This window comes from Carica papaya, chromosome 4 (assembly GCF_054855325.1).
Source record: "Carica papaya isolate Zhongbai chromosome 4, ASM5485532v1, whole genome shotgun sequence".
In the NCBI taxonomy this organism is placed as follows: Eukaryota; Viridiplantae; Streptophyta; class Magnoliopsida; order Brassicales; family Caricaceae; genus Carica; species Carica papaya.
Window position 1 is genome coordinate 15,671,459 of NC_142312.1, and position 13,713 is coordinate 15,685,171.

Genomic DNA, 13,713 nt, shown 5'->3' on the forward strand with positions numbered 1-13,713 from the left:
ATTGCACGCGTGCGGACGACCCAGATTGAATCACGTACGGACGGCCCAGATCGCATCGCGATGGACGACCCAGATTCATTTCTAATTTAATCACGATCGAACGACCACAATTAAATCGTGATGGACGACTCAGATTAAAATGAGAGGGTTATAAATAATCTCATCCACACCCAACCCCAAACCCTAGTTTCCAGAGCCCTCGCTTGATAAGATAGCCCAGCCACCGGAGGAACCGACTGCCACCACTCGCTGCCGAATCGAAGCACTTTCCGGCCGCCAAACAAGGTAAAATTTCTCTCATTGGCTCGGATTTCGATGTTGAACCCCCCTGTGGCCAAATTAGAGCCAAACCACCAGCCAATTGGTCGAAAAATATCGCTGAAGCCCAACGGCACTGCCGCGGGTTTTTTCATTTTTTGCCTCCGATGAGGCCCTTCCCGATTCCCATTCGATGTAATTTTTACACCACTGTGACCACTGTCTTTTCTTCTACAGGTTGACTGGAGCAAAATGCCAAATTGCGACTCGCAACAGAGGAGCCGCCGCACCTGAGAGCTCCGCCGCCGGTAAGTCTCATTTTTTTTGAGTTTTTTCAGCCCAACGAGGGCCTTATATGTGTTTTATCACAGGAATCAATGCAAGTTGTGCCGAATTCGGTCGAAAACGGCTAGAAACGGCCAACCCGGGGTGGATCGCCACCACTTGCTGGAGCACGGCGGTTCCGCCGTGCCAGAATTCAAAAATTGGTCGAGGAGGCCCTGGGTCTAATTTAGAGTTTTTTAGGGATATGTGCGGGTACCGGAAGTGTGTTTCAGTTCCCGGAGAAAAATTTAGGGAATTTAGAGACTGCCCATAGACACAGTGAAAAAAAAAACCGATTTTAGACTTCGAATCAAGTAAGAATTTCTCACCATATTTTCTATCACGGTATTAAAGTGTAATAAATGATAAAACGGTATTTTATGAATTCATGTATATGTATAATTAATTAAGGTTGCTAATGGAGCCCGAATCTGATATGTTTTTCAGTCAGTTTCTGTTTGATTTATTTTACAGTCTAAATGCAGTGTAGTATCTGATTTGTTTATTCTGTGGCTTCATATGCATGATTCACTGTTTAATTTATTATGGTTTGATTATTGTGAACCTGATGTTATGTTTGCCTGGTTTGGTGTTCGTTACTGGTTTACGTAATCATGTTTGATTGGGTAATTGAGACTAAAAACAAATAGGAATGGGATTTAGTTGATAAATGGATAGGTTAACAGCCTCACTAGACATTTTGGGAGATGGTGGACGGACCGGGTCCATAGGGGACCCTACCGGGAACGTTGTCTCTCATACCGGACAGGGTATGGAGACTTTAAATATTTTGGCGCTCATACCGGATAAGGTACGGGGACGGCCCGCTTCACCCTCATACCGGACGAGGTATTGAGGTTTATTATTTTGGCGCACATACCGAATGGGGTATGGGGATGGCCCTATAATTAAGTTATTAAAATGAATGGTTCACGTGTGGCGGGAACCCCTATGGATCCCCATAGATACTAGTAGGCTGGTGAAAGAGGAAATTTATTGCTTGATGATTGAAATATTAAAAGTAAGACATTTGTTATGTTAAAGAGTGCGTATGATTTCATGATATTATAATGTTATTATTTTCATAAATTATTTTCATGAATCTCACCGAGGTAAGTGGACAGAAAAAGAGTTTTATTATTGATAAATGAAATTGTTATAAATTATGCTCCATTGGTCGTTTTTGTTTTCTACTAACCTTTACTTCTGTGACAGTGAGATAGTGTGACATCTTTATTGGGTTAGTGTAGCTCATTTCTTACTTAACCATTTCAGATCAGGAGGACTTGGTTCCCGAGCCCGTCCTGCAGGAAGACGGCGAGCAGATGCCTAAAGAATTTATAGTTTTCCTTATAATATTCATTTCTATTATTTACTTTAGTCAGCTCATTATTTCATACGTTTAATACATTTTGATTATTGTGTAAGGGATGTTAAACATAATATTTTATTTCACTTCCGCACTTAGAATGAGAGTGGAAGCTATTAAGTGGTTGACTTGAAGATATGACTTATTCATAAATTTGGTTGTGAAACTTTTATAGATAGTGTTTCCAAACTTTAAACTCTATTTTCAAAGCATCTATTGTTTATTGTATGAATTAGATATTTTCATGTTACATTTATTATCATATTAGTTTGAAAGATTACCAAAAATTCAATTTACCTCCCCTCTGAGTTGTGGTAGATGTTTAAGCACACGTATGTTATATATATATATATATGTTTCTACTAACTTTTTAGTAGGAGAAACCTACCCATGTTAAAGTTAATTCGTTCACCGATATTGTGCCTACAACATTTTTTTCTTTATATTATAACTCCATCATTTGTCTTTCCACCATTCTATGTCCAACAACCACAATACTAGTTAGAGATAAATTTTGAAGCCCAACCAATCTCTCACAACATTCATATACCTAATTTTACACATTTCAAAAATAATCTAAATTTGCTTTTAATTTTTCCAATTCAAGAAGGAACTTAAATTAAAGGGTCTATTTTTATTTTATTTTTTTTTTGAATCATATAATTAATTATTGCTATTCTCAAATTTATCCATAGAATGTTAATATTCTTGCAATCCAGTCAAAATAGTAATAATATTTAATTATATGCAAGAAAATATTATTGGCCGGCACGATTAAAAATAAAGCAGACAATTAAGAAGAACAACAAATTATTAATATTTTCACAACTTACAACAACCAAAAAAAAAAAAAAAATGGTGCAAATAAATTAGTGATTGTCAATTAACCAAAACGCCATTCTCAATAATCATTATTTTATTTTTAATTGTAAAATATCACTTTCTAAATTAATAATTTAAATAATAGGCGGGTCGTACAAATTTCCTAAAGGAAGCTTGTTTGATAATTAAAGAACAAACAAAGCTTACTGCATATATTTGTCTGTATATAAAAAATTATTCAAATAATTGGTGTATACCAATTCGTAACATTATATTAACTAAATAATAATAATAAAATTACGAGTGCTGAAATTATTATATATTGAATCGGAAAAATTCTAAATTACCAATTTAAACAAGCAATTACAAGTATGTTATAAAATGATATATTTTTCAACACATTAAAAATAGTCAATGTGTTTGGTCAAAGTTATGCATTAAACTGAGTCAAACATTTAAATTTAACCTTTGTAATTTCAAATTGGATTCCACAAATTTATTCATACTATTTTTCTTGAATATTCAAATTTTAAACCCAAAGAGAACATGTAATACTCGACTCCGAAATTTGATTCGGGATTAATTTATAAATTAAAAATAAATACAAATATTTAATTTTGAAATTAAAAAAAATTAATTTAATATAGAATTATGAAAAAAAAATAGGTTGATAACGAAATTAAAAATAATTTTCAAAAACATGAGTGAAAATTTGAGTTCGGATGGTGTTTTGAAAGAAAAATAAGAAATTGGCAATCAGAACGCAATTAAAAAAAATTGCGCCATATAGGACAGCTCAGTCAACAATCTCGACAAATTAGAGCACGTCGCGTGGCAATGCACACTGACTCAGTGCCACGCGGGAGGCCACGCCAACGATCTGTATGCCCCGTAATCGGACGGTCCAGAAGTGTTCCTATGAGCGTGGACGGTCCGAATTCATTCCATCCTCAAGCAAGATCATACAGTCACGATTAAACGCGATAAACGGTTCAGATTTGTTCTCTTTTTAAACGCGATCGAACGGTTGAATTCAAATCATGATGAATAGTTCATATTTATTTTCTCTTTAAATACGATCGGACAGCCGAGATCAAACATGATAAACGGTTCAGATTAACGCGAGACGAATGTAAATATTTCGTATCATACCGAACCCAAACCTTAGCCGCCAGCCTCCCAAACCTTAGCTGCCGGCCACCGTCGCACCAGAGCCACCTCCGATCCCCAAAAAAGGTAAAAATTCTCCTATCCGCTCAGAATTTGATTCCGAGCACCTTCATGACCAAATCGGAGCAAAAAAAATGACGAGTGAGCCTAAGACCGTGGGCAAAATCCAACAGCGCCGCTGCGGGTAAAACTCGAAACCTCCTCCGATGAGCCCCTTCCCATTTTTCGTTTCGTGCGATTTTTCTACTATTGTGTTCACCGTTCTGTTTTCTACAAGTTGACCGAAGAAAAAACTAAGACACGAAGGTGAGCCGGCAAAGCCGCCGCATCGAAAAATTCTACTATTGGTAGGTTTTCGTTTTTTTTTTTACTTTTTTCGGTCAACTGAGACTCTATAACGTATTTTCTCACAATGATTGGTATAAAATTGACCGAAACTGGCAATAATTGACCAAAAATGGACAGACCGAAGTAAACTGTCGCCACAGGCGGCAATGCCGTCGTCGAAGCACAGCGGTGCCGTTGTGCCGAAATTCTAAAATTGGCCGAAAAAAGTTTGTAAGACCAATTTTGGATTTGTTTTGGTATTTTTAAGTACGTGAAGCGTGTTTTAATGTCCACAGAAAACTTCAGAAAATTCGGAGACCGCAAGTAAGTGAAGTAAAAAGTTTCGTACTTTACACACTGATCCGGGTAAGAATCTCTCACCTTATTCTCTGTTATGGAATTGAAGCTTAATAGTCGGTAATATTGTATTTTATATAATTTTAAAAACTTTGAGAATAATTACAGGTTACCAATATAGCCGGAACCGGTTAGTCATTTATTTGTTGTCTCGTTTAACTGATTGTTGAATTTACAAGTTTAAATATATGATGATATACTGGAACAGTTAAATGATTCAACTGTGCTTCCTTGATATATATTATTTGTCTTGCGTGATTTATTGTTAATTTGTGAAATTAGAAATTAATATGCAAATGAAAAATTATTTGGTCATGTGAATTAATGAACGATAGCCTTACTGGATATCCTGTAAGATGATGGACGGACTGGGTACATAGGGAACCCTACCATGAATGTTGTTTCATATCAGACGGAGTATCAATGAATAGTATTTTTGACACTCATATCGGACGGGGTATGAGGACAATCTGATTCTCCCTTATACTGGACGAGATATTGAAGAATGGTATTTTTGGTGTTCATATTGGACGGGGTGTAGGGACGACTGATTAGTTGATAATGTCGGATATTGGTTCACACGTAATAAGACATCCCTATGGACCTTCAGGGATACTAATATACAAATAAAAAGAAAAATTTGTTGTTATTACTTACTTAAAAATGAGATTGAAATGTTATTTGAGTTATTGTCTCTATAGGTCGATTTTGAAAATCTCGCAATAACAAATATATACAATAAATAGTTTTCTTTATGATAAATAAATTTACTTAAATCAAGAGCTCCATTTGTTATTTTTATTACTTTTACCAATATTCAGTTTTTACATCGGTGAGTAGTATGATATTCTTATTGGGGTAGTATAGCTCACCATTTCATTAACTATTCAGATCAAGAGAACTAAAACCCAGATCCTGATCAACAAAAGGGTTGTGAATAAGTTCACCACCTGGACTCCCTTCAAAAAGTAGTGAAAGTTGTCTTACAATACTCAATTATTTGTATTTTATTTATTTGTTTAATTTTCGTTTGTTTTTTTAGAATGTACATTCCTGTAACCTTATTGTGCATTTTAAATTATTATATAAGGAATGTAAACCCTAAAATTTATTATTTTGCTTTCACATTTAATTTATGATCTTATTATTTTTTAAATTTTAGATCTTCATAGAAAATAAAAGAGTGAAATATTTTTTATAAATAATTAATATTTTGTATTATTATTTATGAGTATGTAGATTTAAATTTTGTTGGAAAATATAATATGAATTTTAAAATATAATAAATGTATGAATTACAAACTCTTTCCGCGTATAGCAAAAAGAAAAAATAATTTTTTTAACAAAAAAACGAGAAACTAATAGAAGGTGGGTAGAAAACTGGATTACCAAAAACGCCCTTATACAGAGAACTAATAGATATATATATATAGAGAGAGAGAGAGAGAGAGACAGAGAGACAGAGAGAGACAGAGAACCAGGAGTCTGAGAAAAGCCTCCGTTGGGCCGTTACAGTCTCCTCCTCCGTCTGCTTCTGCGTCTCCACATTCATTCATCTTCTATTTACTCCACTCTATACATAAACCTCGCTCTCTTCAATTCTCTTTCTCTTTCTCTCTTTTTCGTTTTATCATTTTCTCTTCTGGTTTGATACGGGTTGGAATCTCGGTCAGCCATGGTGGAATTCCAGAATTGACTCCTCTGGATGATGAAGAGACAGAACAAGATTGAATGGAGGACGTGCCGGGGTCATTTGGCACGAGTGCAAGCTTTGCTATTCGTTTGGGACAGACTGTTTTCTCCTCTGCGTCGCTACTTTTCATGTGCTTCGATATTGACTTCTACGCGTACTCTGCTTTCTGGTAAAAATCCTATTCTTATCTGGTTATCTATCAAAATTTCTGACTTCGATAGCCACGTGATTAATCGGCTTTTATTCTCTCTCTGCATTTCAATTTTTTTGTTGGTTAATTTATCTTATTACCGGTTGTTCTTGGGGGAACCATAAATGATTTTGAGGAAGATGCATCTTGTTTTGTTGATTGTTGATTGTTTTGATTTGGCTTCTACATTTGACGAAGAAAATGTCTTCAGTGGACGAGGATTTGCCTGTTTTATATTAATTGAGAAAAGTCATGATTGGATTGATAACTTGATGAACAGGAAAGAAAAGAATGATAACCACATCTCTCTGCCGACAATTCATTCTACTACTGTGCAGAGACAATTTCGAAAAAGCCTACATTTGTTTTCAGCTGAATCAAGGGGATTCACAGTTTTTGCTGTTTAAAATTTGTAATTTATCTTTTCTATTTTGCTTGATATTTTATTAGTAAAGGTAATTATGGATTATTTTATAATTAGTTATTTCAATTTTTATTTTCTTTTTCTTTCCTCTCTATTCCTATACTAATTAAGCCTAACATAGTGTAAAAGATTTCCTATGTCCATCCAATTTTATTACAAAAATTCATAATTCATACTCATCCATTGCTACCACTTATTAATAATCTAAGCTCCTCCTGTAAACAAACTGCATATTATTATAAATCTGTCTGTGAGTTGTAGGGCTTCAAGTAGATGGTATAAATTTCCAATGAGTCCTCTTCAACAAAAAGATTACAACAGATTTTCTATTTTGAATTTCTAGCCAAGGGTAGTACTCCCATTGATAAAACATGACTGAAATTTGACTTGAATGAAGTACATTTATTGAAAAGCTGAGGCAGAAGAACTGCAGTATCTTACTGAAAGCCATTGCAACTAATTTTTGTCATGATAATGATTCTAAAAGGACTCGCTTCCCACTCAAAGAACTAATGAGCTTCTAATGCTACTTATTACATGCACTGAAAGAACTGATTAATGGGTTACTATTGCATATATTAGTCACCCTGTTGGAAATCTTTTACTATTCTTGTGCTTCTCCTTTTAAGTTACTTCATCTCATGGCTTGAAACTTTTATGTCCGGCTGGGAAGAATACAAAGATGAGTAGATTTCTGTTTTCCAGTCGTACCTCTATGATTAATTAGTTTACCCAACTAACTGATAGTGGCATATTTTTTTTTCTTTTTCGACTTTGTTATTTAACTGTGAAATTTTTGGTATTGCCTACATATATTTGCAGCTACTTGGTGACAGTCATGGGTTTGGTTACTCCATGGAGTGTAATATTGGCCGTGGTAGATGGTTATTCTGTTTTCGCTAACCGTTTACCTCAGCAACCAAGATTTGTGTTAATCATTCTCGCGGGGGATTGTGTATGTGCAGATTATACATACTATGTTTTTATCATAAACCAATTTTACTTTCCTTCCAATCATTGATTGAAGACAATGTGTTATATTGGATCAGGTTTTATCATTTCTCTCATTAGCTGCAGCCTGCTCAACAGCTAGTGTAACAGATATCCTGCTTGATCTTAATGGACCATTCTGCCATGAGAAGTTATGCAGTAGATATCAACTGTCCGCCGCTATGGCTTTCCTGTCTTGGTTTCTGTCCTTGGCTTTGACTCTCTTCAATCTTTGGCTGCTTCCTTCTTTGTAATTTCTCACCTCTCACTAGTTTTAGTTTTAATCCTTACGCATAAACTAAATGGGCAAAATCTGGTCAAAATCTTGGTTGATTTTATATTGGTGATGGTATATATTTACAGTCATGGTAAGAGATACAAATTTGTTGGGTTTGATTGGGATCAAGTATACAAGCTTCTTGTCTAAATTTCCAGAAATAATGGTTCTCTGTAATTACCAACTACAGGCGATAATTTTTCAATTAGCTTGAAGAATAAAAATTTTAAACCAAATTATATTTTCATTTGAATTTGCACTCTCTTTTTATTGTATTCTTAGTTTTAATTTATAAAATTTAAAATTCGGGCTAAACTCCACTAAAATGTTAAAATTTATTTTTAAATATCAAACTTTTATACTTGAAATTGTTCTAAACATGAGAAATCATTTTTAAACAAAGTATTTTGAATTTTGAATTTTGAATTTTGTTAATATTGATAAATTTTGAAAATATATTATAATAATGTAAAAATATTTATTAACTATAATATGTATCATCATATAAATATTATTTAACAGAAGAATTTATTTTCAAACGAATAATTAAAATTTCGTATTATGATAAGCATATATTAACATTTAAACATATAAATTTTGGGGGCCACCCCTTTGCACCCTCTCAAAAGTCATTCATTTCTACTTTTCTGTGGCAAGTGAAACTACAATTTTTGTTTTTTTTGTTGAAGAATTTTGATTGAGGGGAATAACTTTTTTTTTTAAAAAAAATAATAATTAATATAATCTCAAATTCTAACGTTATCAGCAAATAAAAATTTCTTGTACTTTCAGAATTTCTCTCAATTCCAAAATTGTCCTTGATTAATTTGGTAAGTTACAGGTTTGTTTGGTATTGCTGTAGATTAAAAGACTGTTTTTACTTTAATTAAAAATTTATTGTCATAATTAATAATAAAATATTATCGAAACTTTGAAAGAATATATTTATATTTTATAATATTATGGATATTCAAATGAAATTTTATAAAAATATTATTTAAATTTAAAGGAAAATACTTGTCTTTAGTACTAACTATTTAAAAATGTTATGATGCAGAGGATCATACACCAACAGTTCATCATTCCTCACTCACCAACCAATTGTTGTTGTTACATGTTATTCTTTTATTATTCATATTATAACGTTGTAAATAGAATTAAATTTTTTTAATAAGATGTAGGTAAGAACTGTCTCATCATATTCATTTAATATTTTTTTATAGAAGTTGTAACTCTAATAGTTTATGATCACTAAAATCAATAACGTCAAGCTAAAGCTTAGAACTAATTTTTTTTTTCTTCCTCTTTTTTTGGTACTTTTACTAAAAGGTTAAATTTCTCAAAAATACTTTCTATTGATTTATCTTATATAGAGGACAATGTTTAGTTTGAGTTGGGGGAGGAAACCACATATTTTATTTATATATTTTAATTGTACACCTAAGTTTAATCATTTTTAAGTCTTTTCATCTTAAATACCTTAATTCCTTTTCGTTTTGGATCATAAGAAAATCTTCTCGTTTTCTATTCTAAATCCATTTATTAAAAAAAAATGAGTTGAAATTTTTCTTCAAAATTTTTGTTTTAATTTTCTTTGGCTAGAAACACTAATGCATGTTTGCTTAATATTGTGTGCTGCAAAGAATTTGATTGAAAGTCGAATAACTATCTGAAACTTTGACATGTGTGTTTGGCTAGTAGAATGTAGGAGATATTTTGGCCTTGATAAATAGTTATGCACACAAACATAACCATGAACAATTGGTAGGAAAATTTTTATGAACACTAAATGATGTACTTAGGAAATCTATTACCTAGTTGGAATAATAAGCCACGAAAGCTGAAGAATGTAATAGAAAAGGTCCAAGAATCAATGGCTAAAGACATAAGGTTCGTGGTCAAGGGTGTAGACTATGACTTCTAAATTTTGAACCATGGGACACGAGAAGAAATTTAAGTCTGATCTACTTCTTGCAGCTAAAAATTTTAGTTTTCTTTTCTAAACGATTCCACATGCCTAATTTCAAGATTACCTAAGGAGCTCAAAAAGTATAATCGAATATTCACGATTCTCAACTATCTACTACAAGCATTGACCTTATTAAACTTGGTGAATTGTACCAACGAAGTTGAGCCCTAACCAGGTTGAAAATCCATTTTAATTTTAAGCCTCACCCAGAAAAGTAATGGTGGCACAACCAAAAAATCTATTAATGGAAGGCCTGGGAAATTGGTGCAATGCCTCCATCACTCTTGTTTACATGAAAAAGCCTCTAAATCTAAACCCCATCGAATATCTGCTGAAATTCTAAATGATGAACAGGACGCTATATGAGTTTTCCTGTTACTTCTAAAAAAATTATTTTCTTGAAAACAGCTTCTCTATGGCATAAGAATTTAATATGGTTGTTCCTTAAAATGAAATAAATAGTGACATCGTCCAGAATAATTGAAGCTGAGTCTTAAGGAAGTCATTAATTAGCTATGGCTTATTGATCTCGACTTTAAAACTGAAAGTTCAACGTGGAGAGTAAGAAGGAAAGGCTTAGCCAAAAAAGAAGAGTGGAGGAGAATTTCTTTTAGAGAAATAAAGCTGTAACTGGAGCTTTACGGGCTTATGAAAATAGAGAAGTTGACATGGGAACAAAAAGTAAGACAAAACTGGATCAAAAGAGTAATCTCAACACCAAATTCTTCCATCTTTCATCCCTTATTACAACATTAATTTTATTCAAGATGGTATGTGAAGCAATTTCATTCATCCAACAACTTGTTCAAGTGTGATAATCTAGACTTCCCTTTAGACTTGAAGGGCATTTTTTGTACCTCAATAAAGAGATTCTACAACTAGTTAAGAGCATTAGAGCTAATAACTGATGAAATGTCAGCCTTGTTTTATCAAACTTTCTAGACAATTTTATGTAGAGAGTTCGTGACAACACTTTGTACTTTGTTAGGTATGGATTCTTAAAACAATTTAATCAAGCAAATTTAATGTTTATCCCAAGAATGAAGATGCAAAGCATGTTAATCATATAATAATGTTTCTCTATGTAGTATATTTTACAAAATAATCTCTGAAATGTAAGTTGTTAGGGTGAGACCCACTACGTAGATTTTAATTTCCCTGAAATGTTCCACAATCTTTTCTTATATCCCACAAACTTTTCATTCTTTTTCATTCTTTTAAGCCTTCATCAAGCTCCTAATTGTGCTATTCAATTGTGCATCTACTCTTAATAAGAAAAAACTTTTCGTACATCCCTGAAAGAATATGAATAAAGAAGTTACAGCTTTTTCTCATTAAGAGTAAATGTACAATTGAACAGACAATTAGGAGCTTGATGAAGGCTCAAAAGGATGAAAAATATATTTTTTTTCGAGTTAAATATTTATGTACAATGTCTCTCCTAGATTTAGAATCTATTTGAGGTACTATTTATAGGTAGGAAGGCCAAAAACATCTGTTAGAGACAATTTTGTAATTGATTTAACCTTTAAAAAATGTGACAATTTTACACAAAATATACACGAAATTCTGCAATGTGTTCTGTATCATTGACAACATAATCTTAAAATAGTAGTAAACTATTAAGAGAGTGTTTTGACCTAACACTCTTTTATGCTTATAGCAAATTATTCTCCCTATCAAATTTGGATTCTATTTTTCTACTATTTTAACATTAAAAATGACATTTTGACATAAAAACCAGTGTGATTTATATTAGGATATAACATCATTATATATCCAATCATACATAATATTAAAAAGTTTTAAATTGTGATCTACTAGATCACTCTTGATATTATATGTCTCTAAAGATAATATCTTTTAAGCATATAGAGGTGATTTTAAAATCAAATCTACTATCACGCAAATATATAAAATCATAAAAACATTTTGTTTTTGAACTCCTCCAACATATAAATTTAAGTTTAAAAACGATTTTAAGAATCATTTTTTTATTAATCTAATCTCTTTAAAAATGTTGCGAATTTATCTTTAAAAACAATTGTATCTTTAAGGAGATTTTTAATATGATGGTCAAAGAAAAAATTTTTGAATCTTAATCCATGAGAACCTTAATTTTACAATAAAGTTAAAAGTTTTTAAATAATTTACTCTTTGGTCTTCAGATGTTTGTTTTCTCTATAATGCTCTTATCGTGGCTTATTCCTTTTGCTTGAGTTAAGCTTTTCATGCTGTCTCAACAACTCACAAGGTATCATTAGTGAAAAAAAACAAGTTTGTGTAACTCATCAAAAACAATGGATTACAACATTTTGTTCAACACCCAAGAAAAGAATGACTCACCCTTCTGAAAAAGCATTATAAATTATGCGGGGTGGAAATGGATGACTCCATCAATCGAAAACACTTCGATCATGAACCCACTATATTCAATAATTCGAAAACTTAATTATCTAAATTCAACTCTCTCTACTAGAACTACAGTCAACGTATTGAAAGATTATTCAGGTAAATAAGAACTAAAAAAGAATAAGAAAAGAAGTCATGACTTACCCGATAATTCGATCCCAATTCCATGCCTTAATGAACCAGTCTGAAGCTCCCTACCTTGAAGACGTCTGCAATACATTCAAAAATTAGTAGAGCTAATTTCAGAGAAAAACAAAAGCTTTGATTTATTGATTTCTAAAATCGTAAATTGGGAGTTACAACCTATGATGAGGTCTTTTTATAGGTTTTCACCTAAAATATTCTAATCGAATGCAAATACTTGATATTTAATCAAACTCTATTAGATAATTATTTATCTTAATCTTAGGATTAAAATATGCTTAAAATAATTATTGGAATAATAGCTTATTCTAATCCTAAGGCTAAAATAATAGGTAATTAATCAAGCAGATAAAGTATAACATTAAGTTTTAATAAAATAATTATAGGGATAATTTTCTTCTCTTCTCCATGTGTTGTAATTTGAAGTAGACTTGCTATATAATTCTTTAAAGAAATCACGTCAAAAAAATCACATGGAAAATAAAAAAGAAGACTCCTTACAGGAATTAATTTCTCTCGCTCGTACGCCTCACCCGCACAGGCTGGGAATCATTCATGCCCGAGCTGCCTGCACAAGTTACCTCCGCGAGCTACTTGCCTAGGCTGTCCATGCATGCAATCTAGCTTGTCTGCAGCCTAACACACTTTCCTCCCATGCACATTATACGTGCGCATTGTCTTGGCGTGCGAGCTACCATGTTCACACTCACAAGTGCACAGACCTTCATCATGGGTGGGTTGTCCTTCCTGCATGGGTGAAAATGGTGCAAGGCCTCCTACCTGTGCGATTTTTCTTAGCCAAAGGCCCTCTAGCCAAGATTCATTAGCCTGACTCCTTCTTTAGTCGTAAAGGCCCTAGGCTCTTCGAGTCCACCTTGGCCTTTTCAAGTTGGGCTTATACAAGCCTGTTCGGTTAGGGCCTTATGAATGGAACCCCCAGCTCCCTCTTTGAGCTTGAGCTCTTCATGGCCAAATCCCTTTGGGCCT

General features: G+C 32.9%; 1 protein-coding gene across 1 annotated transcript; it reads left to right on the forward strand.

The window, feature by feature from the left end:
• Positions 1-6,063: 6,063 nt before the first annotated feature.
• On the forward strand, positions 6,064-8,448 carry LOC148266316 (CASP-like protein ARALYDRAFT_485429). Its single transcript, XM_088217952.1, has 3 exons — positions 6,064-6,489; positions 7,757-7,889; positions 7,984-8,448. The coding sequence occupies exons 1-3, from the start codon at positions 6,359-6,361 to the stop codon at positions 8,176-8,178; spliced, it is 459 nt and encodes a 152-aa protein (XP_088074078.1). The 5' UTR covers positions 6,064-6,358; the 3' UTR covers positions 8,179-8,448.
• The last annotated feature ends 5,265 nt before the right edge of the window (positions 8,449-13,713 follow it).

Coding starts and splice junctions, on each gene's coding strand:
- LOC148266316 (XM_088217952.1), top strand. CDS start 6,359: ATGGAGGACGTGCCGGGGTCATTTGGCACGAGTGCAAGCTTTGCTATT. Junction 6,490..7,756: donor TACGCGTACTCTGCTTTCTG/GTAAAAATCCTA, acceptor ATATATTTGCAG/CTACTTGGTGACAGTCATGG. Junction 7,890..7,983: donor TCATTCTCGCGGGGGATTGT/GTATGTGCAGAT, acceptor ATATTGGATCAG/GTTTTATCATTTCTCTCATT.